Source organism: Denticeps clupeoides, unplaced genomic scaffold (genome assembly GCF_900700375.1).
Source record: "Denticeps clupeoides unplaced genomic scaffold, fDenClu1.1, whole genome shotgun sequence".
Lineage (NCBI taxonomy): Eukaryota > Metazoa > Chordata > Actinopteri > Clupeiformes > Denticipitidae > Denticeps > Denticeps clupeoides.
Window position 1 is genome coordinate 325,104 of NW_021630087.1, and position 27,702 is coordinate 352,805.

At 40.3% G+C, this 27,702-nt stretch overlaps 1 protein-coding gene across 1 annotated transcript; it reads right to left on the reverse strand.

The window, feature by feature from the left end:
- lmtk2 (lemur tyrosine kinase 2) lies at positions 1-27,702 on the reverse strand. Its single transcript, XM_028968592.1, has 14 exons — positions 27,280-27,702; positions 19,640-19,767; positions 19,234-19,375; positions 18,738-18,814; positions 18,327-18,445; positions 16,107-16,194; positions 13,096-13,217; positions 9,902-9,986; positions 7,569-7,690; positions 6,676-6,825; positions 3,869-6,464; positions 3,655-3,790; positions 2,870-3,097; positions 1-1,666 (listed from the first exon to the last, which is right to left on the reverse strand). Exons 1-14 carry the CDS (start codon positions 27,377-27,379, stop codon positions 1,638-1,640), a joined length of 4,122 nt encoding a protein of 1,373 aa, XP_028824425.1. The 5' UTR covers positions 27,380-27,702; the 3' UTR covers positions 1-1,637.

Below are 27,702 nucleotides of genomic sequence, written 5' to 3' on the forward strand. Positions count from 1 at the left end.
TGTAATTACACATTTTATTTCCATTTTAAAGTGTCATTTTATTATAAACATGTTTTTCAATAACACCAAGTATGACTGATATTCCGAAAAAATATCATTTTAATTTACATGAACAGGAAAAACCTCTTAATTCTTTTTTAATAATCTAACATCAACCCATGATATGTTTTAATTATAAAATGAAACAAACCTTTTCAACCCCCCATTTAGGGACATAATTAACAATTATATACATCATTACATCAACATTAATTTACAGCTTTAAGATGTGCAAGGTTCAGCAAAATATGTACACTGTAGGATAAAACTAAAATTTCCTTAAATACAATTTCAAGTTTAACTGAAATACAACTGCTGATAACAGCCCTTGGCTAAAATGCAGGATTTGGACAAAAAGAATAATAATAATAAAAAAAAAATGGCATTTTCAACACTCTCGGAAAAGTAATCTGTAAAATAAGCAGTTTAAAGAGCTAATTTTCCCCAAATTATATATAAAAAAATTATTATGTAAAACAGACATGGGAATTTTTACTGTGAATACAGTAAACTCACTTCATATTTACTGGAATAAGATTTTTTGTTACATTTTAATAATTTAATGTGCAGTACAGAAATGATGCAAGATGATGTTTCAGTGATAAATCAGATCTTTTAAGGAAAAAAAAAGTTTTGCATTAGCATAACTCCACACACACAGTACATATCACATTGTCCTGTGACATTTGCCTGTAATAAATGTAATTAGTTGTTTGAAGTGTGCTGGGATACACAAAAAGAGACAACTCATATGTGGGATGTGAGAGGCTATAAAAGCACCACTTTTTTGTATAAATAAACATACAAATGGCATTTTAGTGTTTCAGTTTGCATGTCCCAACACTGCAATCAGCATCTTTATTTTTCGATTTCAGAAACCTTTCAGATGGTCAAGAGTTCTCGAACCAGCATTCTGTAGAGTAAAGATGTCCTGCACCATTTATAATAGAGATGAGAAGGGGGCAAAATGTGCAGCATCACAATACATTTCAAAATTATATAGCAATAATTAATTTTATTTTTATTTAAAATACTTGATTTGGTACATACACCTACTGTACTCAAAAATAAACTAAAAAGAGTCTCTTATACTCAGAGTGTCTGAGTTTATTAAGTCTTCCGGAATACAGCCAATGTCAAGGAGATTGATATGCAAGATCCCATGTTTAAATGTTTGTGAGCATCTTTTTAAGTTATATTTGTTCAATGTATTTCACATTTTTATCCAAAAATTTAAATAATGAAACTTGTAGTGTTTTAAAACTGGAACAATTTATGGCCAAAATATCATTACAGTATAACCAACGAAGTGGACTAGCTCAGCATGACAGCCCACACTTGAAGCAAAAAGGGATAAAAAGAAGACATATAAACTTGTGAGAAAAATTACTGATCACAAAGTGACTGTCCAAAAGCAAGAGTGAATAACTGACAAGTGCTTTTATCCCAATCTATTGTTGCACAAAACAAGACTAAATTGCTTGTAGATTTATTAAAACAATCCTGTCAATCAATGTTCCCCATGTGAGCAGTCTTCACAAACATGGGCAGAAATTACATAAATCCATCAAACACCTCCACAGGCAGAATCCATTCTTTTAGTCTTTTTCACCATCTTCACTGCTGCCTAGAGATTTTAATGGGGGGAAGAAAAAACAGAATGTCAGGTGATATGAATAAAACCTACATACACTCCTAAGTCCAATCTTAAGAACAGAGGAAAAAAATAAGGAGTATTCACATTTTGTGCTTGTGGATCATAACCAAGTCCTAAGTAGAAGTTCAAAATGCAAAAAGAAGAAAAAAAATGATTGAAAACTGTATTTAAACTTTAACATTCCCATCATGAGCTGATTCACAGTTGAAGACCACAGCCTTTGAAAGGCAGAGTCTGTGCAAAAATCTGTCAGGCCATCACATAGTCATGACCACCTAATGGCTAAGGCAAAAAGGCTTTCCGTCCTTGAATGTGTAGGATTGTGGTAAAAAACATTTCCGGTACAATGAAGTTTTGGCACATTTATTAAAAATAAAAAAAACTAAGAAAGCTCATGTTAATAACTGGATTAATAAATGTTTGAACCATTTATTAATTCCAAGGGTTCACACATTTTTTCCACTAGCAATATGATTGTGATTGTTCTCAATAGAAGACATGAAAGATCAGAAATTTGGTTTTTATCAATACCCTTACACAGGACACACACAAAAGTTTAGGGATATTTAGAAATGTCCTTAATTTTCCATGAAAAAATGTGAGGGGGTTGAGTAGAACAATTACTAAAGCAAGAGTAATACACAAATGATTATGTGGCCGTCCACATCTGCTGTTTTATTAATCAGTGTAACGGCTTTCAGCTCTGCCAAGATGATTAAACGTTTCATTCATTATAAATGGTTTTCAATGTGACACACTTGGGTTAATGAACACAGCACTCCATTAGAACCGTTAGGTCCATTATGCAGATACACAGCAGCACAGTGCACACAGTGAAATTTGTCCTCTTCATTTAACCCATCACCCTCGGTGAGCAGTGGGCAGCCATGACAGGTGCCCGGGGAGCAGTGTGTGGGGACAGTGCTTTTGCTCAGTTGCACCTCAGTGGCACCTTAGCAGATCGGAATTCGAACCGGCAACCTTCTGATTACGGGTCCGCTTCCTTAACCGCTAGGCCACCACTGCCCCAACTACACTAAAAATCATCTCTCCATTTGGAAGGGAGGCTCTATCCCTATTCTCAGCATTACTTAAAGAAGAATTGAGAGAACCTGAGCAAACTAGAAAAAGATGATTGACTTTCTTAATTGTTTGTTTGAAAAAGTGCCTCACCCCCTTGCTCTATGTCGGAGTCAGTGAGATGTGTGAGAGAGAAGCTGGCAATGCTTGGGTTGATGGCGAAGCGGGAGTATGTTGATGGAGCAATCCAGCTCTGCTGAGGGGATGGAGAAAAGTACTGTGATGCCACTGAGGGTGACGTCTTGACAAGATCATTTTTTGTTTTGGAGAGGAAAGAGGGCTCTGGTGAAGAGAAATCATCATCCCACTCAAAACCTCCACCTGCAAGTCACACACACAAGATCCCTGTATCAAGGCTTATATTAATTGGAAAGCGCACACACTTATATTTATATTATAATATTACGATTTATATAATAGGGCTGCTATTATTACTAACGATTATTTAGATAATTGATTAATGTCAATTTTTTTAATTATTAATTGGTTAATTAATAATAAATAAATAAAAGCATTAATTTCCAATCAATATTCAAAAACAAAACTAAAAACTAGAAAATGCTAAACAAAAATGCTAGAAAAAAACTTTCACACTGACACACATACTCTCTCACTCCCTTTGTTCAGACACTTAATTGCAATGCAAAATGTGAGCATGTTAACAAGCTTTTAACAATCACACTTGGTGAAACAAAGTGTGAAAGGTGAGCTCTGACCAGGCTCAACTAAAGTTTTTTTTTATTTTTTTTTTATAATCAAATGTCTTTAAAAAATTTGTTGCAGACTCTTTTAGTAATTGATCTTTATCAATTTACTCAATGCGTTGTTGCAGCCCTAATATATAATGTACTTTTTCAACTTAAAATAACCCAGGGTACCTTCTTCATCAGTAGAACTCTCAGTAGAGTTGGTGAAATGGTTCAGGTAACTTGAGGATGGGATCTGGTTGCTGAACTCAGAGACCTGGCTGTTGGAACCCAGTGTATGATCTCCAAGTTCCTTAGTAGGAGTCTCCTGTTGAAATGTGGAGGTAGGGTGTTAGGAATAAAAAAAACTTCTTGTTAAGGGCCAATGATAAAAATTGAAATTTACCTGATCAAAGAGGTAGACAGTGACATCATCAAAAAAAGATACAGCTTTTCTAGAACTCTCTGAATCACTGCCTCCAGGAGATGGAGGTTTGTGCATGGGGAGCAAGGTGGCCTTCAGCAAGCTCTTGAGGTGGCCCATGTTGCTGTTATCAGATATTATAAGAGGAACCGGGTGAACAGTGTCATCTTCACTGTCCGAACTTGAGCTGTTCAGCCGGTATGGATGACGTTCCTCATCAGAATCATCACTGATCTCACTCTCCTCATTAGCATCCATGTCATCATCTGGAAAATCCACCAAGGAATCACCACCAAACTTGCCCAAGTATTTACCCTCCATGTCTGGCTCCTTCAGTTTGCTGCCCTCTGCTGCATAGGTCCTTGAGAGCTTTGCATGAACCATGGTTTCTGCATATGTCTTCAGATTTGCTACATCAGCTGAAGATTCTAGGGCCTCAGGACCAACTGACTGGAGAGAAGATGCTTCAGAGCAATTCTCCTTCACTGTGGGGATGGAAGATACTTGGTTTTCACCATGTACCTCTTTAATAACGACTGATTTGCTGTCAGATTCACTCCTGCCTTTCACAGACAGGTCTTGGATGCAATTTGCAGGACCCCAATGGGTATGAGCCACATCCTCAAGAACATCAGGGACAACTGGCTCAGTTGCCATAGGGCAAATGTGGGAATCAGCAGAGCTCCTTTCACCTGAATCCTTCTTATATGGCTCAGTTTCATTATCAGAGAAGTAAGCAGAGTCTCTATAGCTAGCAATTGGGCAGCCATCTTGCTCAGAGGCAGAAGGCTGTTGGAGCTTCATAGCCATTTCTGCACCACAAAATTCTGACACAAGGATATCGGGAGGACCACGTGCTGTAAAATTACTCATTCCGTTCTCTTTGGACATTGTCTCTTTGACAACCGGCTGTAAGTTCCATTCTGGAGACTCAAGATTCTCTGTTTCATATCCACTGTCAGCTGTTTTGTAAGGAGGCTCTAATTTGATAGGTGCAATTGCTTTGAGGGTCTCCTGTTCACCCTCTAGCCTGTGAACATCTAGAGAGTCCAAGGAGTCTGGTGTCTCAGCAGAGTTCTCAATGGTTGGCAGACTGGACACAAAACTGTCATCCAGAAGGCTGTCCTGGCTTATTTGATCCAGACATATGTCTGAGATCAAAAGAGTGGAATGAGGGATACCATCAGCAGTAGTGCAGTGTGGATTCTGCGCATCTGAATCAAAGAATCGTTCAAGGTTAGAATTATTGGCATCAGGGCACAAGTCATCTGTGGTGGCACTTTCAAACAGGACAGGAATGGGCAGGCTATGAGTGGGACCTATGGCAGTGATTGCACTCTGTGAGGTAGAGTCCAGGAAAGAGATGACAGCAGCCTCAAATCCCCCACTGGACAAGTGGTGGCTAGAATTCTCCCCAGAAACCGGGCTTTGTAAAGGCACCTGTGTTTGATTTCCTTGAAATGGCTGAGCAAAATGTTCCAAATCATATTTTGACAGTTCCTTTGTCGCTATTGAAATGGGATCATCTAAGGGTGCATTTTCAGAATCAAGACTGCTCAGCGCTGAGCTGGCATCATGCTTTGCTAAAATTGGGCTGTCTTTCATCAACCACCTGTCCTTCAAAAACTGAATATTATCTGCAAGCTTTTCTGAGTTAAGGAACTTAGTCACATCTGGGCCATCATTCTCAGAGCGTCCTGGTTGAAAAGATTGACCCTGGCTATTTTCAACAACATTGCAATCACTGTCAATTTCAACCCTTTGAAAACTGCTACAGCTGCTACGTTCAGGGAGTTCCACAAAACCAGCTCTCCAAGACAGCTGATCATCTATTTTACAGTCAGCATCACTAAAAATATTTGTATGGTATGGACTATCCTGATCAGTTGAAGACCATACAAGGCTGTCAGGCAGAAAAGAGTCCTTAGAGTCCATGCTCTGATTAAAGAAATCTGCGTCTGTGCTTGAGTCTTCCAGTCTTATATCTTGAAGGACCACAAACTGCTGGTTTGGTGCTGGAAGTTTGGAAACTTCCACCTCCAGATAGTCTGTACTGCTCTCCCCCTGCTCGTCAAGCTGAATATAACCCTCATCCCCAGACGGCAGTTTGTGTGCTTCAAAAACGGTCAGGGTTTGGGCTGAGGGTGTGTCCATCTCAAAATCAGTAGCAGCAGCAGGTTCAGGAAAGTGAGACAGGATGTCCTGGCTGGGCACAGGGAAGAACATATTCTGGTAGTTCAGAGTGGACTCCACAGCAGTCTGGATATGCTTGTCATAGTAGTCCTGTTTCGCCTCTCCCCACACATACTCAAAGCTAAGACCGCGGCTTGTCTCAGTCACGGTCAGCACTTCATTGGACTCAAAGCCATCGTCAAACTGCTCAAGGATTGGAAAAGAGGAGTGGCTGACAGTGGTCTGGTGGGCAGTAGTGTTGGGCCGGAGCATATTCCAGCGCTGCTCAAAGTCATCTTCCACATCCTTCTGGCCTTGCATGCGTAGATATGTCAGCAGACGGTGCACTTCTTCAGCTGTGGCCCTCTTATCAGCAGGTAGCCAGCAGAACTGAAGCACTTCATACCTGCACACAAACAAGGCTCAGGTTTTCAAGTGCAACCCCTCCCAAAAATCTGACCAGCCTATAGTGTTTGGTAGAGCTCTTGAAAATTATCCTTTAAAGACACGTATAGTTTGGAAAACATATATATGAAGGTGGGGGTGGAGGTATGTGTGTGAATGAATGTAAATATATTTGTTTTACAGTCTCTGTGTCCAAACGTTTATGATCTCACCATCTTTCAGAGTAAGGCAGATCTAGCTGTGGCTTGAAGAGTTTGATCTGCTGGTCTCTGATGACATGGTTGAGGACCTCTTTATCAGAGAGGTGAGGATAGGGCTGGTTGCCATTTTCAAAAAGCTCCCACAGTGTTATGCCCAGGGCCCTGAAACCATGAATGTTCCATAAGTCTCTGAAGCCAAAAGTCAAAATTACAGAAAACATCAATTATTCTAAATCTATTTGTAAACAATTAAAAAAATTAGACAAAGACTTTAAAATAATAACTTTCAATACATACATCCATGAAATACCAATCCAGGGGTTAAGTGATCATTTTGAAAGTGAAAGTGAAGTGATTGTCATTGTGAAACACTGCATCACAGCGCATGATGCAAACAACAAAATGTTCTTTTAATCAGTCACCCTTGGTGAGCAGTGGGCAGCCATGACAGGTGTCCAGGAGGCAGTGTGTGGGGACGGGTCTGCTTCCTTACCCGCTAGGCCAACCACATTTTTTGAAAATAAACCAAACCAGAACAGGAAAACTGATTTTACCTTTCCATTCAAACTAGTCTGGAAAATTAAATATATGACAGTTGTCTTGCAAAAGCACAGATGGCTGAGAGAGAGGCATTATTCATTCACTGAGGTGCTAATGAACAATACTAATGGAATGCAAATGCTGGCCAAATATTTTAAATAATTCACCACCTCATTGTTCCCATTGTGCCAATGAGGGTAAGACACTAATGAAGCCAGACAGGATATAAGATATGTCAGTACAGGGGACTGAGCTAAATGTATAAATAAGTGCATATTTGGAGTGAATTGTGTTCCTGTTTGTAAGTTTGGTGAACTAGATGGGTTTGTATTACAGACCAGGAAAATCAAAATAATTTGTCCTACCACACATTGCCTGGCTTGGTCTGCTCGGCAGTATTGATGCCTCCGTGCAAGTTACTGACTAACTCAGGAGCCAACCACCGCAAAGGCACTAACTGCTCATCCTCTGTGGTGACGTAATCCTCCTGAAACATGAGAAAGAGAGAGAGATCAGGCATCACATGTCAAGAGTCAATGGCATCCAAAGCTGAGATCCGAGATCAAATTCAAGCGGTTTCAAGGTCAATTTTCAAGGTTTTCCAGCACCTTACAGTGGCTTATGACAACGTAGTGATGGTTACAGACTAAGATGGAACCATTTTAAAAAATACAATACTAGGAATGTACTTTTTCTATTTGGGGGGGGGTTGTGTGTGTATATGTTGGATCAATGTTTTTCCAGAGTCGCCTCTTTTTACCTTCATTACCACTTAAGTTCACTATTGTCATTATCATGAGCTGCTCATTAACATGAGTAAATGATGAACTGTTCAGTAGTCTAGCTTAGGACTGTTGGAAATCGTCCCTGTTGACTAATTTAAGGTAGTGGAGAGAAGACTACTGAAGCAAAAGCTCCCTGCTTCGGAGAAACTCTAAGCTTAAAATTTTTGTTTTCCCATTTACTACATAACCACACATGAATACACAAGTGAAAATAATACATTTTTTTTTAGATTACATGAAATCTATTTTACTACCATTAACCACCAAAATTGTATTTTTTGTAATAGCAGAAGGATACCAGAACAAACCTTTCCTTTGGCAATGTTGTGGATGATTGGTTAAACACTGTGCACTGTAATACGGTTAAAACAAACCTAACCTTGCTTTAAACCTCTCCACCTGCTTTAGCCACAACCTATCCGGTGTTCCTTTGTCTTCCTTGGTTCATAAATGTTCTCCAAGAAACCTCTGATGCCTTCACAGAACTGCTGTATTTATCATGAGATTAAATTACACACGGGTGGACTATTTAATAATTAGGTGACTTCTGAAGACAGTCAGAGTTAAGGTGGCTAAATACAAACGACCCCACTTCTAAGACTTTTAGTTATCATTCATATAAAATCACAATAAAATACATTTAAATTTGTGGTTGTCTGAATATGTAAATATATTCTTACTGATAATCAGCATAATCAGTAAATAAGCACATCACATACCTCCAGCTCCATACTAACTTCTAAACATTATGGACATTATTAATAAATTAATTAAGAATTGTGTTGATCATTATCTATATTGAAGCAATGTAATGTATTTCAGTACATGGCAGCAAAGCGAAGTACATTTAATTGGCCATAAAAAAATGGAGAGTTACTGTACACACAACTTCAGTACCGGCAGGGAGGTTTTAAAAGAGCTGTAGGACAGACTGCCACATGGCTGCTCACATGTGTTTGTTTGACTAGTGTGTTTAGCAGTCCCTGGTCCGATTGGAAGAGCACGGTTGGCATGTAGTGTGAGCACCAACTGTGCTGGAGCATGGAACATTTGTTTTGTCACATTTTTGCAATGCTCCAAAACCAGCAATGCCAAAGGGTCGCTTTGGTCTACTGCAATTTTTGTGCCAGAAATGCGATAGACCTGTTTAGCAACAGGCTGTGAGAGGATTGTGGATGACTCAAAATTACTGTCCACAAAGTAACCAGAGGGATGAACTATTGTCAGCGAGAGCACCGATTTTCCTGTTTATTCTGACAACTGCGATTTTGCAAACCCAGACTCCCATCGGGAAAAGACACGTGCAGATATGCTGGGTTGACTGGAGAGAGTCAGTTAATGAGAAACTGGAGTGTTGGTGACCCCATGGAGCATTGGGGAGTCAGGTAGAAGAGAGGCAGCTGCAGAAATAGTAAGGTGGGGAGAATAGGATTGGGTTAATGGCGCTGAATGGCAGACAATGCGTGCAGCAGGGTAAACTAAATTTAGGCAGTAAAACAAAGTTCTGTACTCTTCGTGGTAAGCCACTTTCAGACTGACTGTCATTGTGAAACAATGCAGCACAGCACACGGTGACATGGGTCCTCTGCTTTCAACCGATCACCCTTAGTGAGCAGTGGGCAGCCATGAAAGCAGTCAGGGGGGCAGTGTGTGGGGACGGCGCTTTGCTCTGTGGCACCTCAGCGCTCGGATTCAAAACAGCAACCTTCTGATTACGGGGCTGCTTCTGTGACTGTAGGCCACCACTGCTACTGTTCATATTCCAATACACAGTTATACTACAGTATTTAATAGACATAGTACAGTCAATAATTGCAAATTATATCACAATCATGATATTAGTCAAATTGCAATTCGATTTTTCTTGAAATCGTTCAGCCCTACACAGAAATCAATGAAAACCATAAACTTACCTTGTATCTATTAGGGCCAATTCCATAATCTCCCACCTTAACAGTTAGGTCTGCAGTTAGAAAGCAGTTCCTAAGTGCCAGATCACTGTAAAGAAAACATAGGAGGTTATGGGAAAAAAATTCCCAAATTAAAGTTCCCAAGTTAAAAAAATGGCATGACCTAATATGAAATCTGATTATCATTTTCCTACCAGACAAACCTTTAAATAAGAACAATTATTTTTTAAATTGTAAATGGCCTCTTGCTGTATTTTTCCAATGGTCAGACATTGGCAGACAGGGCACCAATGGCTCGATACTCACATTGCAAAGACTTATAAGAACCACTAGATGGCCCAGACTGATTTTGAACAGGCAAAGTATTCAGGTGCTCAAGGTAACAAGTAAGGCTTACAGACTACATTAGACTGAAGCAAACAGAATATATCAATGCTCCAACAGTAGTAAAACAAAGACCCCACCCCATGCACCACAAGAACACAACCCATGTGCATGGAGGTTTAATTAATAAATAAAATATCCCTAAGGTAAAAAATGACAGCACATCCATGAACTAGAGAAATTGGTTGCATTGGTGCTGCTAAATGCCTAACTTAAGACTGATCCTTGTCTGTAAGAAATGTATATTGTACCGTTATCTTGTGGAACATTGTTTCATCTGCTTTATAACTAGACAAAATGTATGTTTCATCATGAAAACAACTCAAATGTGAACATCACTACAGACATTATGAATATTTTGGCATCCTCATTCAGATGACTGACTATTTACATTACGCAACAAAATACTATAACACTATTTATAGATACATATCTATATCACTGAAGGTGGGTTTGTCAGACTACAACAGCAACATTTATTTATTATATAGGCCAAAATCAATCACATACAGTATGTCTCAATGGGCTTTGACAGGCCCTACAGTTGACACCCCCCACACTTAACCCTTCTGCACACGAGGAAAAAACTCCACACACACACAAAAAAAACTCTAGGAGGGAGGAAAAAAAAAAAAAGAAGGGAAGAAACCTTGGGAAAGAGTGATACAGAGAGGGACCCCCTTCCAGGGTAGAGTGAGCAGGCAAGTGGTGTCAGTGCAGACTAATATAATTAAGCCTGCAAGTCTTGTGTGAACTTTTGCGATCTTTCTTAGCGGTCCTGAAAAGGAAGGGGGAAAACAAACAATGTACAGATGTCTTCATCTGTATCTGGAAAAAAAAGGTTATCCAAGCCAGCCCTTTCTTAAGACAGCAGACGGGTGATAATTTTATACTGAATCTTAATAAAAAATGCATATGTATTTACAATAATGTGTTGGACAGCTGAGCCACAATTGCTGCCATGCTTACTGTAAAGTACTTTTGTAAGATTTAAAATAAAGTGCTGAAGACAGAGGGCTAAAGCATACTTATATACCAAATATTGAGCTTAAGAGAGTATTAGATGACCCATTAATTGCGGTCTGATTATCACTGCCTCTGGGTATTTCCTCACTAGGGGTCTATCACTAATACCTTTATATGAACTTCTGAAACAAAATCCATCACGCTAATTAATTTCCCTGTTCGCTTACATCCCTGCACAGTACACAACTGAAAAAGACTTTCGACAGACAGGACAGATGGTGCCTCATTATGGCAACCCTATCCAGTTCCACCTCAGCACTGTGGTATTTTCTAACAGAAGTTCCAGGAGGACGTCTCTGTTACTTCCCAGGCTTGGGACATCGCTGACACTAGTAGTCTTCGCTCACACACCCTGTAGCCACTGTCAAACTCACTGAAACCACGGCAAGATAAATGGAGCAATATTTCCGAGACTGTATCCTGCTCTCAGCCAGCATTGGGCATACAGTAATGCCAACCAGTCCACCTTGACTACTGGTCCTACATAGAAAATTTGTGGTTCCATCATTGCCTAAGGTGGTGAAGCCTTTGTCAGCCAACAGACAGCAGCTTATTATTTCAGGTGCATGGCAATGCATGCTGTAAATCAGCTACCAGCGCTCATTAACATTACATCCTTGACCACAGTAAGGGGAATCTCAGCACCCCCAATATGAGTATATCTTTTTACACACACACCGCGGAATCATCATATCACCGTGTCTGAAGCCAAGTGACACCCCTACAATCCAAGGGAGCAGTGTAACTGGATGCCTTCCGGCTTATTCTGAGCATGCACAAAAGAACTGATTAGCTGAGTGAAGTAGACAGATATCCTACACCTTTCTGGGATATGGCAAGAAACTGAAAATGAAAACCAGCTCTCGTCATTTTAGGGGGCAAAATATACAGTAGATATATGGTCAATGACAATCACTGACCATGTGGTTCAACTGAATTACCACCCAAACACACACACACACACACACTTTAGTGCGTCATTTACATACACCACATTTGCAGAACACATTCAGACTATTCTCTTCAGAAAACAAACAGAGCTGGAGATGCTCAGGTTCTGCCAGACTGAGGAATATGCTGACAGAAGCAAACATGGTATGTTTTTTTGGTTTTGCACTGCTACTTCAGCACAGCAAACCTTGTTAAGTTTGCTGGGGCAGTGGTGGCCTAGTTGGTAAGGAAGCGGACCCATAACCAGAAGGTTGCCGGTTAGAATCCTGAGTCACCAAGGTGCCACTCAGCAAAGCATCGTCCCGACACACTGCTCACCAAGAGTGATGGTTCGTTCTGTGCACCATGTGCTGTGTATTACAATGACAAAATCACTTTACTTTTACTGTCTATGGTGTGTAAATGTAAACACACCATAAGTGCAGTAGAGTTATATTCTGCATTTAGCTGGCATCAAACCCAGTAAGGCTAGCTAGGCTAATTTTAAACTTGAACCTCCACAGGAAATGTTCATGTTATGGGTCCTAAGGTTTAAGAGGTCTAAGATGTTTATATCCCAAATATAGCATGTTATGATGTATATGCCATATTAATAGCATGAATGACTCCACTCCAAATTGTTTTTGTATGGGGTGTTGGGGAGGGCGCCTGTTTTTCCATACAAATGAAATTGCCAACCACCCAAGCAAAGCCAACTCACACTGACCGCCTTCATGATGGGTGTAATCTGATGAAATGTATTCCAAAATACCATTAATACCATAAAATCAGGTTTATGATTATACCACAAGCAGCCTAGAAGGACAAAACCAGATGCAGAACTAAAGAGTAGGTACCTGTGCAGGAAATTGTGTTTGTGGAGGTGGGTGACTCCAGCTGCAATCTCACACGCCATCTTCTGCAGCAGCAGCAAATCCGCCTTCTCACCCATCATGGCAAGATGACTCCTGAGGTCCCCCTGCAAAAACACACCAGCAATACTGAGAGAGGTCACTGCACATAAACAAGTAATTGTTTTTATTTTTGGACATAATGTATTATACAAAATATTGCAAACAAAATGCACCACAGCAATTGAGAAAATTGCCCACAAGGAGGCAGACTAGTCTCAGTCTAAGATTTGTTTAACCACCAATTGGGGACTGAACCAAAAAAGGAAAAGCTGATTTAATAGATGATGCTATATGCTGTGTCAGAGATTTAAAAATAAAATTGCAAAGCTCAGGCCAGTGGGCTGAGGGCAGGACCATCAGCTCAGGTGTCGGCTGTTCGAAGCCTAGTTTAGGATAATAAAGCAGAGGACGAAATGAGGCCAAGTCATCATATTAGCTCAAATGTGCCACTCATCAGTGGGATTCGGTGAGGGGCTGGTGAGCAGTGATGATTAAGCTGATTCAGAAGTAAAGTGCCCCATACTGACAGTTCCCACCACTATAACAATGTTCATAAATGTAAACAAACATGATGAGCATTATAATCCTCAAAATCAGCAAAATATTAAAATTAAAAAATATTAAAACGACTAGAATAGTAACATGTATCAATGATGCAAGACTGCAGTCAGGGCTGCAAAAGACCTTTATGCTGGAAGAGGGCTAAAGTTCACATGGGTCCTCACTGCCTCTGAGACTCACAATTGAAAGTAAAAAACTGTTCAAAGATACATACATTTTTTAGATTAAAGCAAGTGCAAATCAGGAAAGATCAATCATATCAAATAACCTAAATGTTATTATATCTGTCAAAATGAACATGATAAATATCTTAAATAAATATCTGCTGTATCCTGCGTGGGAGCAGATATCTGACACAGATACAAAACTCATTTTTGCCAGAGACTAACCTTTGCTAAAGAACCCTAGCAGAACATTTCAGTATAAAAAGTTGTCATGGAAATACAATATTTAAAAAAAATAAAATAAACAAAGACCAGATCCTAACGAGTAACTCTCCATCTGAGCCTTTTTCCTACACTTGTCTGTCAGTTTTGATCACCATTAAGTTAAAAGCATAAACTGTGATTATTGTGTATAATCCGCGCATGTAGAGATTACACTCCATGGTGTCAGAACAATGCCAGAGTGATATACTATTAAGGAAAGCTGTCAACCCATGAGCATACTAGACAACTTAAGAGAAAAAAATACAATTGATATATATTGGTGTACATAATTGTGAACATGTTTCTGAAATCTGGGACTTGAAATGCTTTTGCTGCAAAATTCTTTTTAAAAATGTGTCTGAAATAAAAAAAAGTGAAAAAGACTACACTTCCAGAGCACAAGGCAGAACCGTTTCTGACAGAACAAACTGGTGTTCCAACAAATGCGCTCTGAAGCAGTATTTTAGCAGCATGATTGCAGCATGGTTGACTGAAGGTTATGGTTGGACATTTAGATGGTATCATAATAAAACCTAATGGCATAGTGAATGAAAGAGACTTGATTCAGACAAACCCACCCACAGACCCTGATCAGGACAACACCCACAGTTCTCCAAACTAAAGTATTCAACATGGTTCTACCTTTCTGAATAATGGACCCCTTCCACCTTCCTGTGAGCTATTTTTAATTAGTTATATTTTTAAGTATTTTTAACTCAGACTGTTTATTATTAGTACTGTTATACTAATATAATGATTATTATTATTATTATCATCGCTACCAGTCTTGTTAAAAGATATTTGTAAGGTTCCTGTGGAGAACACCTAAGAGAAAGCTGAACATGTAAGCATGTATTCATTTGTGTGCTGCAGAGGCATGTGCGTGCACATCCCTCAGCTACTCACTTACAGAGCAGCTGCCATGCTGCACTTCACAGCTTATTTCTGCCCACAATGCACTGAGTCAGGGTTACCGGTGGTAACCAGCCATACACGGCCAAAACAAACAGCAACCCGGTAACCCTCTACACCGTACTCTGCATATATGCATAATCACCATCATTCTCACAGATATATTTCTGCTTTCTGCATGATTTAAACATACACATATGCTACTATTTCTAGTTATCTATACTCTGTGATTATACAAATATAAGTATTTATTGAATTGCAGAGTAAAAAATAAATTTAAACCAAAGTTTAAACAAATACAGTGATTTGGTTAATTCAAAGACTGCTTAATTCAAGAAGCTACAATTGAGATTTCTGTGTGATTATGCAACCATAATACATAGCCCACACAACGCCTGCCAAGGAATAGGTGACCATATGACAGCAGAAGGAAGCCTGCCTAGAAACTCATGCTGCATTTTGCAGGAGAGCACATCAACCCAGAAGCCAAACCTGGAGGGTCCTTCCCCACACAGAGTTAATGTTGCCATGGCAACCCATGTGCAGTGCCAAGCACTTGAGTCAAGAAGCCCACTGCCTCAGCAGTCCAGCACTCAAGCAGAGTATGCTACAGCTAGGCCAACCCTGCCCAGCATCCACCAATCAAGCCCATTTCCACCGAAGGGGTGGCCATGCTGGCATCAGCAGCAGTAGTAGGACTGAGGGCAGCACTGTATGGGTTAGCTCCTTGGTAAGAACAGAAACAAGTGATTAAAATAGACTAAGGGGAAAAGAGATATGGATCTCACACCAGCTAGAGGAAAGTCTCCCCATTCGCGTCTAATGAAATGGTCTGGGTGACAGCCAGAATTTAAGAGTGAAAAAGCTATTTTTCAAATCTCAAAAAAGTACTTAACTAGGAATAAACAAAGACAGTTGAAGCATTCTGACACATTTACGGCTGTATGCCATTTCAGAAGATATACAACCTTGCAGGCCAGGAGGCCGATAGGCTTAGAAAAACAAAAGACACAGTAAAGAGCTTTTTGACATTGGAGACCAAAAAATGCTTACCAGCTCACAGAACTCATAGACCAACAGGAAGGGAATGGCTTCCACACACTGGCCAACACATCGCAGGAGATTGGGATGCTGCAAGACTCTGGACGAATAAGAAACAAGTAGATCAAGAAAACCCAGTTAGTAAAACCAAATGTTCACAAAAAGTCTATATGTTCTGGGACTCTACTGATAAACTGAAAATACATTTCTCACAATAAGTTAGGGATATTGTTATTTAGATGAGTGTGTTTCCATTTTGCCTGGAATTTAAATGAAATAACTGAAAGTTCCTAATAATAATAATGTATGAGAAGAAACACAATTTTTCATTAGTTTAATATTTATTACCCCCAAAATATAGTCAATAACAGGGATAGCCCCAAATAACCAAAAATTGACAATGTCAGTAGCGGGCGTTTCCACCGCAATGACGTCTCATGTTTCTCGCTAGCCTCATGATGTGGAAATGGAATGCATTGCCTCAGAACAAGTGCTACATGCAGTTTTGCCAGGTCACGTGGTGTGGGGTACAATAATTCAGTCATAATTCAACTGGTCCCAGATGTGCTCTATGGGGTTCAGGTCAGGGGACATGGATGGCCAGACCATATGAGGCACTCCAACTTCCTGAAGTAGAGCTGTGACAATTCTGCCATGATGTGATAGAGCATTATAATCCATGAACAGAAAGTTGTGCTGGTGGAATTGGGGGATGATGATGGGTTCTATGATGTCTCTGAGGTAAGAGCATGGAGTGACTGTGCCATGTACAAAAATCAAATCTGTTTTGTTCTGCCTGGTGATGTCTGCCCAGATTGTTGCACCTCCTACACCAAAGCACATCCCGTGGACCATGTTGACCTCAGTGTAGTACCCCTCGCATTTCGTAAAAAAAAATAAAAAATAAAAAAATGAGTGCATAGGTCCTTGTGAACTTGGTGCAATGTTGACCAGTACCTAAGCAACATCTGACTGCCTGCCACCGACCCGAAGGCGAGCCATGGCCAGGTGACGCAGCTAGTCCGTTAAGTGACGTTGTGTGTTCATAGCTGTTTCAATGACGTACTTGGAATGACGTACTGACAATACCAGCTTTTTATACACACAAAATGTTGAAATTGATGTCACATTGAGAAAGTTGTCTTTTGATATTGGCCCCAATATAAGGCACACCTGTACACAATGAGACCATTACATGGAAAACACAAAATGAGGTGGGTATCACCCAATACAATTGCCACCATATCCCAAAAATTAGTGAAAAAAACATTGTATATTGTGATTGGATATCTTTTCAAGCTGCATGACTTGCATTTGGGTGGGCATCTTGAATTTTATTAGATTTTTTTTAAATAGAATGTAAAAAGCAGGGTTCTTACACCTTTTTACAAAATAATTTCCATGACTTTTCAATTACTCGAATCCCCCTCCCTGCTGTCCTTTCGCATCTAGTTCTCTTCCACTGTGTGTTAAACTGCTAGAACATGTCTCTAGATTTTTCTTTTCATTGGTCGTTGCTTTATAACTGTCTGAAAGTGGCTTTACTTTATATAGCTGAGCTGGGTCGAGTTGAGTCTATGTTGATGTGAACTCAATGGCTGAGCGCAGAATCTTCGGTTGATGCTGGTTTTATGTCGTGGGAATCACCTGCATTTGCCTTCCCTGGGCATCCCCCGGTAAGTTATGAGACAAAAATGTCAGAAAATGCCACACAGAGACGCAGAAAAGAGAAATTCACTGCTCACCAAAGGTGATTGGTTAAAAGCAGAGGACACATTTTGTTGTGTGCACCATGTGCTGTGCTGCAGTGTTTCACAGTGACAATCACTTCACTTTGCACGCATGGAGTAGCCCATGACGGGGTTCACTACATAAAGCTAAACAAAGATACTATATACCCGCGATACATTTTAAGTATTAACAAAGAAACGTTTCTCATGCAGTCCTAAGGGGACTATGTACATCATGTTATGTGTCAATCAGATTTCAATGACTTTATATGTTTATTTCATATTCAAGGCCTTGAAATTTGTCTTTTCAAGTTCAAATCCATTAAATTAGTGAGATGCATTAGACAGTGTATTCCGCTTTATTTTACTGGAATTGGCTACAAACCTCATCTGCAGGAAAAGATTGCAGATGTAGTTTGGACTACTAACCACAAAACACTGATGAATGCTACTGAATTGACAGAATACAGCATTATGCCAAACAAGTTGCAAAACCTCCCACCTGAAGGGGTCTGCCTGTAATAGGAACTCATTTTGCTCCTTAGCTCCAGCGTTGGCCTTCAGCTCCTTCACCACCACCTTGGCTGCACCAGGATTAGTGTAGATCTCACTAAGAAGGACCTGAGATGGTGGCAGTAGTGATCACTTCTGATTAGTAGTTACTGAATCTAGATTCACACATTTATAGCAGTTCAGAATCTATGACAGAAATATAGCTCAAGGTAACCACATGATGATAATGAAGACAAGTCACAGATGGGTCACTGCTGAAGATTGAATTATGCATACTTCTGTAATAAAATTTTAACAAATACTAAATTATTCTTTTAATATTAAATATTTATAAAATATTACACACATATGGCGTTGTTTGTCTCTACCTAGTACAGACAGAGAACATGGAAATGCTTACCTTGCCAAACCAGCCATTTCCAATCTCCTGGATGTAACTGAGAGTCTGTCGAGCCACATGGGAGCTGCACAATGCATCTGCAAGGTCAAAGAACCAGACCTGGATTTGGTACTACAGTGATGTTTAAATAAAAACACATTAGTATTATAATTTTTATTATTTTTTAAATATACATTAATAAAACCAATAACTGCTGAAGGAAAGCAAAGTAATATTATCTACTGGATAATTACAGAAACGTCTGTTCCAGAACAAGCTACACTCCCCTTGCACTACAGAAGCATTAAGCAGAAAATGTATAATATGGTTGGGTGTAGTTTGGATGGATAAAACTGGTTCATATTTGCCATTACAAAAAGTAGCAAAGCTGTGAGTGACCAGTGGTTGATTATGAAACTGCTAAAAATGATTTGATCCCAAAATAACTGTGTACATGTTAATAATCTTGTGTGCAATTTAAGCCATTGAGGTCTGTTGAATGTTATATATTACCGACCTGACATGCGGAGGTGCGAGGGTCCAGGCAGGGCCACATGAGTTACAGCCACTGTGTACACCTCAGCTGGGGACAGCATGGAAGGGGTGTCCTCGGCTGGGGGGGTGAAGTCAACCTCATCCTCAAAATTGTCCTCAAACTCCTGCAGAACAACAGGACAGAGCTTGCCCTGAACTTCTACACACTTCAAACAGTACACACTGACTGAGAGCAAAACACTCACACAGTACAGTGCAAGACTGCATAGTAAACTTTACAAATGTTTTATAGTGAATTTTAAAGAACACTGGAAAAGAGGCACTACATCCTGTTTCAGGATCCTGAGTGCATTGAGGAATAAACAGGAAAATTCCATACAATTTAGAACATGCCCAGGACAAAGAACAGATTGTTTCAGTCACCTCACCTTGAAGTTGATCTCTTGCTCCTTGCAGCAAGTGACACAGTTGAGCAGCAACACCACCAGTGCCAGGAACACGCCAACAGATATGCCCACAGCCATACCCAATGACAGGCTCAGATCTGCCCCCACATCTGCAGCAGAACAGGACAGCAGTGAAGCACATTCAGTAATGTAAACAATCACATTACACCTTTCATGTGACAATAAATAAACACACTTTGTTGATCTGTCATTGAACAGTAGGGCTGAAACTAACAACTATTTTACTAGGCGACCTGTCAACTGTAATGGAGTAGTAATCAACGGATTATAAATTCCATGATTAACGGTGGGACCACTCTCCACTGAACATCAATGCATCTTGTGTCAAGAACACAAAGTTCCTCGGTGTTGACCTAGAGGAGAACCTCTCCTGGGCTCTCAACACCAGCTTGTTATCCAAGAAAGCCCAGCAGCGTCTGTACTGAGGAAAGGCCATCTCCCACCACACCCCATCACCACCTTGTACATTTAGTATGAAGTTATTTTAATTACGTGGGAATTATGTGGTGGGAGGGGGGGGGTGTGTGATGATATGACTTTGCGTACTCAGACACTGCTAACATCTTTGCACTGTGGAACAGTTTAACTCAATTAAGCTTGGGTTAGCTTGTGGGCTTAATTTATTGGACATTAAAACTATTGCAGAGACTTAAACAAAGAGTGATAGGCAGGGCCCTATAATTTTTTTGTTTCCCCTAAATTCCGTTATATTTTTATCCATTTAAATTCTTCTGAATTCCCTGTTTCTCATTATAAATTTATTTATTCACCTAGAAACTGTGTGATTAAGGAGTGAGTGGAGGAAAAAAAAACTTTTAGATGTAAAGAATATGTGGATTTCATGTAAAGAGCTCCTTCATTTACATCTGCTTTGCACACTCTTGGCATTCTCTCTGTGAGCTTAAAGTGGTCATCACCTGAAATGGTTTTCAAGTCACAGGCATGCCTCATCAGGGTTAATTAGTGGAATTTCTTGCTTTATTAATGGGGTTGGGACCATCAGTTGTGTTGTGCAGAGGTCAGGTTACTACACAGCTGACAGCCCTATTGGACAGCTGTTAAAATTCATATTATGGCAAGAACCAATCAGCTAACTAAAGAAAAACGAGTGGCCATCATTACTTTAAGAAATTAAGGTCAGTCCGGAAAACTGCAAAAACTTTAATTGTGTCCCCAATTGTCTCAAAAACCATCAAGCGCTACAATGAAACTGGCACACATTAGGACCGACCCAGGAAAGGAAGACCAAGAGTAACCTATGCTTCTGGAGATAAGTTCATCTGAGTCTGAGCCTCAGAAATAGAAAGATATCAGCAGCTCAGAGGCCAGATAAATGCCACACAGAGTTCTAGCAGCAGACCCATCTCTAGAAAAACTGTTAAGAGGAGGCTGCGCGAATCAGGCCTTCATGGTCAAATAGCTGCCAGGAAACCACTGCAAAGGAGAGGCAACGAGCAGAAGATTTATTTGGGCCAAGAAACACAAGGAACGGACATTAGACCAGTGGAAATCTGTGCTTTGGTCTGATGAGTCCAAATTTGAGATCTTTGGTTCCAACCGTAAGACAGAGAAAAGGTGAACGGATGGATTCCACATGCCTGGTTCTCACTGTGAAGCATGGAGCAGGAGGTGTGATGGTGTGGGGGTGTTTTGCTGGTGACACTGTTGGGGATTTATTCCAAATTGAAGGCACAATAAACCAGCATGGCTACCACAGCATCCTGCTGCAACATGCAATTACATCCGTTTTGGCTGCTATTAACCTAGAAGGAGAGTGATTGAGTGCTGCAGCAGCTGACCTGGCCTCCACAGTCACTAGCCCTGAACCCGATCGAGATGGTTTGGGGTGAGCTGGATCGCAGAGTGAAGGCAAAGGGGCCAACAAGTGCTAAACACCTTTGGGAACTCCTTCAAGACTGTTGGAAAAGCATTTCAGGTGACGACCTCTTGAAGCTCATGCCAAGAGAATACCAAGCATGCCAAGTGTGCAAAGCAGTAATCAAAGCAAAGGGTGGCTATTTTGACAAAACTAGAATATAAAACATGTTTTCAGTAGGGCTGCAACTATCGAATATTTTTGAAATAGAGTATTCTGTCGATTTTTTCATCAATTAATCGAGTAAACGGATAACTCATGCTTTGCATTTTTAAACAACTCTGTCAATAGTGAGTTATGCGACATGAAAATCCTCTTAAAATGAGCAAGCAATTGGCTGTTATTCCTCACAAAAAGTTTTTTTTTTTTCAAACTAATTTAAAAAAAAGGAAAAAGGGGTTTACCCCATGCTATAGCTCATCCATGCTATAGCTCATCTATATTCATCAGCTATAGCTGAGAATAAATAGAAAGTATAAAGGTACAAAATATTAAAAAGAAAATATAAATAAACAATTCAAGTATTACTAATAATCCAACTTAAACAATACAGTTCAGTTTCCAGTTGTATCCAGATGAGGTAGGTAGGGAGAATGTTTGTCTTTGTGCAATGTTATGGGCAAAATAAAGAGAGAGAGAATTTGTCTAAGTGCATGTGTGTGCACAGCATGTGCAACCCTGCGCCGCTGTGATGTACAACAAATGCTATAAACTTGACCAAAAGTAAATCTGTATGCTAATGAATGTGTTGCATTTATTATTACTACCTAATGTATGGGGAAGGCGTGTTTTGAGATGTAACCTATCTGTGTGTGTGTGCATGTGTGTTTGGCGCACGGGAGGGACAAATGAGGAGGGATGAGTGAAATCTCATGCCTTATCTTGCCTCGTCACAATCGACTCATAACACAAATAAAATACAAATAATGTACATTCTAAGAAGTGCTAATGATAGTTAGCAAACATAAAAATACGATACCTTGTGCGGTTTACGCGAGGATATTTTCGGTTAAGGTGCTTTAGCATTGACAAAGTAATTTTATGGTTATCCGGGTCCGTTTTACAGTTTACGTTGTCCACCATTTTATCGGGGCTCCTTAAATCTTTGAAATGCGCGTCAGTTAAAACAGTCTGTGTAGAACAATGATAGTGGTGCTGCGCAGCTCCGAACTCCGCAGGTGTGATCCGATAATAGATGGACCTTGGTGATGAATTAAATGAAGCCTCGAGGCAAAGAATTTCTCAAATATTTTTTGTAATAGAATCATTCAAGTTATTCAAATAATCGTTTCAGCCCTAGTTTTCGGTTATTTCACTTTTTTTTGTTAAGTACATAACTCCATGTGTTCATTCATAGTGTTGATGCCTTCAGTGAGAATCTACCATGTAAATGGTCATAAAAAATAAAGAAAACACACTGAATGAGAAGGTGTCCAAACTTTTGGCCTGTACTGTACATATATATTTTTCTTTCTTTTATGATGGCACTATCATAAAAGATACACTGTGTACACTGCTGTATTGACAAACCAATCTTGAATCTTCCGTGTTGTCGTTACAAGTTGCCGCCGCAGGTCTTACCGAACAGGGCAGTAAACTCAGGGCAGTGGTGGCCTAGCGGTTATGGAAGCAGCCCCGTAATCAGAAGGTTGCCGAAATCAGAAATCCCGATCCGCCAAGGTGCCACTGAGGTGCCACTGAGCAAAGCCCCGTCCCAACACACTGCTCCCCGGGCGCCTGTCATGGCTGCCCACTGCTCACTCGGGGTGATTGGTTAAATGCAGAGTACAAATTTCACTGTGTGCACCGTGTGCTGTGCTGCTGTGTATCACATGTGACAATCACTTCACTTTAAACTCACCCAACCGAATTGTCACTGAGCAAAGTCTCAGTAAAAACAAAGATGCAGCAGTCTCTATATTCCCACTGGATAGTCCGCTGTAGTGCAGTTTTAGTTTTATGAAATCAACATAAAAACGTATGAAATAAATGAACATCGGGGAGACCTGGAATAAAAATGCTTTATGAACTGGAACCATCATAAAAAAAAATAAAAGATAAACAAGGTTTTGGAACCATGTAACAATATGTGTCTTGCCAGTGGCATAATCCCAAATGTTCAGTAAAATTAGGCAAAGGAAGGCACCATAATCATGGTACACTTATTTCACTCAATGGAAACTACATGCAAAAGAAGTTATGCAAAGTGTGGTTCACAGGGCAAGAGCACCTGTCAGGTAAACCATCTGGTTATAGTTCATCACAATAATTAGGGCTTGGTTGAGTTAACATCATTGATTAATGATGCTCTGTCTGTCTGACATGGCATAAAGTTTGCTGTGCTGCCTCGAGCTACTGGTCATGCGAAAATGAGTCACGCCGTGCAGTGGTCAAACTTCAACAAACTCGATCATCTTCATGAGATGCAGGTCATGTCCAACATATTTTAGAAAGAAAGAAAGTGAAGTGATTATCATTGTGAAACACTGCAGCACAGCACATATGCACACAACTAATTGTGTCCTCTGCTTTTAACCAATCATACTTGGTGAGCAGTGTGCAGCCATGACAGGCAGGCACCTGTCAGAGAGCAGTGTGCGGGGATGGTGCTTTGCTCAGTGGCACCTTGGCGGATCGGGATTCGAACCGGCAACCTTCAGGTTACGTGGCCGCTTCCTTAACCTCTAGGCCACCGCTGCCCCTGTTTGTTAAATAATTGCCTGTATTGCTATCTAGACACAGGTTGTAAATACAGTCAGTACAATACAGACTTCATAGACGTATTAGCCCTTTTACTGTCGTTACAAGTTGTGCCTCATCATAGCCTGTGAGAAGGCCGCCGAGTGGCGCACCACACGCTCAGTGCAGCAGAAACAAACATGCCCAGTCATGCATGTGTGTCCCATGTTAAAGCCACACCCACTTAAACGCTCACTCTCTACTCAAGGTATGCACAGTGCAAGTCATTCAAGACTCTGTTCTACACCAGAGGTTCCCAACCTGGGGTCCGTGTTCCCCTTATGGAAGGGGTATGGGGGACACAACACGGTTTAGAGTACCTACCTTCTCTATATGGTTAGGGAAGGTTTTTTTCTTTTTTTTTTGTGATCGGTAAAAGTGTTTTGCAGGCTGTAAATGAGTTTTTTTTTTTTATGTTAATTTGTGACCAGGTGCTTAAGTTTTAATTATCACAAAAAAGATGCGAAAATGCTGAGGTGGTGACACTGAGTTTAGCACTTGGTAGCGTGCACAAAGAAAGTCAGGTTGTATTTATCGGGCCTGAAAAGACCCGACTACAGCTCTAATTGCTCATGTTTTTCACTTCTGCTGCATGAAGAGTGAGGAAAATAGATAATTTTTTATGCATGCATTTATGCATTCGTTGGTTATCATTTTATTAATTTATATCTAAATGTATTATAAGGTGTTTGACTTTTTAAATATTGTAAAATATTTTTATTTATTAAAAAAAATGATTAAAAAGTTCCTGAAGTTTGAAATTTCACTATTGTGGCAAGCTTAATGAAAACATAATGTGCACTCAACCTAAAATGCTTTTTTTTTTTTTAAAGACCCATCCTGCACAAACAGGATGTTTTATGAGACTGCAAGAGAAAAACATTTTTATAGACAAATAAGAAGCAAAGTACAATCAGTAGCCTACAACATTACACAAAAAAATGTGTTTTTTTCGTGTTTTTTAGGGCCGCAACAACACATTGATTAAATTGATAATTTCAGAACCGATTTGTTGTGTCGGGCAACACAGAGACATTTGAAGAAGAAAAAAAAAAAAAAAAAACTTTAGTTGAGCGCAGCGAACACACTCTGTCTCTGATGCTAGCAGAGTACGGCTCCACATAGACAGGGCGGAGCAAAATTTTTTTAAATGAGTGGAGTAGAAGACAGATACAAGGCTATATGGGGCATAATTCAACTGCATTTTTATGAAAACAGCATCGCTTTGCACAGCGCTTCTAACGCCTGGTGCCACCAGTGGAAGCAGACAGCTAGCAGTGGTTTGTGCACGTGCTCAACACTACCACGCATTACGGGCTTTTATTTTGTACACTGTTTAAGCCATTTCTTCTCCCACAAAAAAACAGCCCACGTGACTAAAGTACGGCGAGCTGGAGAGGACAGGTGAGGTGAGGTGCCTGTAGTTCGTACTTCACAGCTGTCTCCAAATTATTTGGCAGCGCATAATGAACTGCGTGTCTCTTTGAAAGCTGATTTTTGTGCAATTTATTTGCATGTTTATGCAAATAAATTGCATAAACATGTTAATCCATTGCGTTACGTGTTAATCCATTTTTTTTTAAATGTTATTATCATAACAGCTCAAGGAGCAACATGTTTGTGCTTTTTTTTTATAATGATTTTAGTTTTTGAATAAAGGGTGAATGCTTTTTTATCCGATTAATAAAAATTAATCAACAGATTAATAGATTATTAAAATAATCGGTAGAAAATGTCTCGCTTAAATGTCAGAGCACACTTTGATTTACTGCTTTGGCAAAATTGAGCAGAAGCGAGTAAATACGGCATACAAAGAATGACCAACAACTCAAGTGAACTCGAACCACCAGTTTTGTTAGGTGCCTCTACACGGGAAAATAACTGAATGGTGGTATGGGCTGACCAAGGATTTAGATTTTTCACTATGATTTAAAAAAAATCTTGGAATCCTGGAGGGACTGTATAAACAAGAATAGTGTTATTTAAATATTTTCTGACAATATTTTTAATGTAAACTCCACAGCTGAATACCAAAAACATAAATCACTCGCATGATACAATTACCTGGGATTTCAATGGTCTTATTGGTGTGACAATGTCCAATTTCAGTAGAATTGCCCAGAAATTGTTTTATCTGGATTATGCGATATGTCTAGACTGGCCAGACAGAACCTACTCCTCGAGAGCTGAAGGACTCTCAGACCACGAGAAACAAAATTCTTTCATCAGGTGAAACAAAATTAAATTCTACGACCTCAATGCAAGCCTTGAGGAAAACAAGATCTCATCACCATTCCAAAATCAGCCCTACAATAAACTACTGAGATGTAGCATCAGCAGCAGGAACCGGGGTCAGGGTCAAGGGAAAGGGATACCGCCGAAGATAGATACATCCTTGATGATGATGATGATGACCTACTCTAGAGCACTCTGGACCTTGGACCCTAAACAATCTGCCAAGAAATAAAAGGACTGTCTTCAGGACAACTCTTATGATTGTCCTAGAATGACCCAGCCAGAGCCCAGACTTGACCCTGTTTGAACATCTCTGCAGTGATCTGAAAATGCAATGTCTCCAACCTCATGGATCTTAAAAAGACTTTAGGCTGTAATTGTTGACAAAAGGTGTCACCAGTCACTGTATATTTTATTGTAACGCTGTTTTATCCTCACTGCAAAATCAGCCACAATAATCCAGAAAATGCTGAATCCTGTCTAACTCACCTTTGTACTGAGATTATTTGAATGTGTATGTGTGAAGTGGTTGTGCAGTGAAATTCCCCCATTACTCATTAAACAGCAGCAATGAGGAAATGACAATGGAACCTATCAATAAATCCCATCAGTGTCACAAACAGTTCCTCGCAGTTACAGAAACACCATTCCTGCTTTTCCTGAGATTGACAGCAGCTACTAGCAGGTCAATTTAGTAATTCCAGCGCAGCAGGAATATAAACCGAGCAATAGCGTCCGCTCCCGAACTCACCTGCAGCTGAGGAGGGCAGCGGGGCCGCTTGTCCAGGCCCGGCGGCCCGGAGCAGACAGTACAGCCCCAGCACAAACAGAGATGCAGCAGGGCGACCCATATTACAGCCCGCCGCGGCTCCGGATGATCATCCGAAATCCGTGCTGTGTTCGCGCTTACGGCCAGAAAGAGACCGCGCTCCTGTGACGGGAGTCCGGAATGCTAGCTGACGGCTAACAGGCCTGAGGGAGACGAATCGGGACACCGCTTCACCCACCCAAGCAAGCGTGTCGACTACCTCTCCTGGAGAACCACAGCACCAGCAACACTTCCACAGGGCACCATTCTCATTCTCGTTCTCGTTCTCACCCAGCAGACATTATATCCTTAACCCACAGACGCTAATGCACCCAGCGCCTCTACCCGCAAGCGCCATCTTCCTAC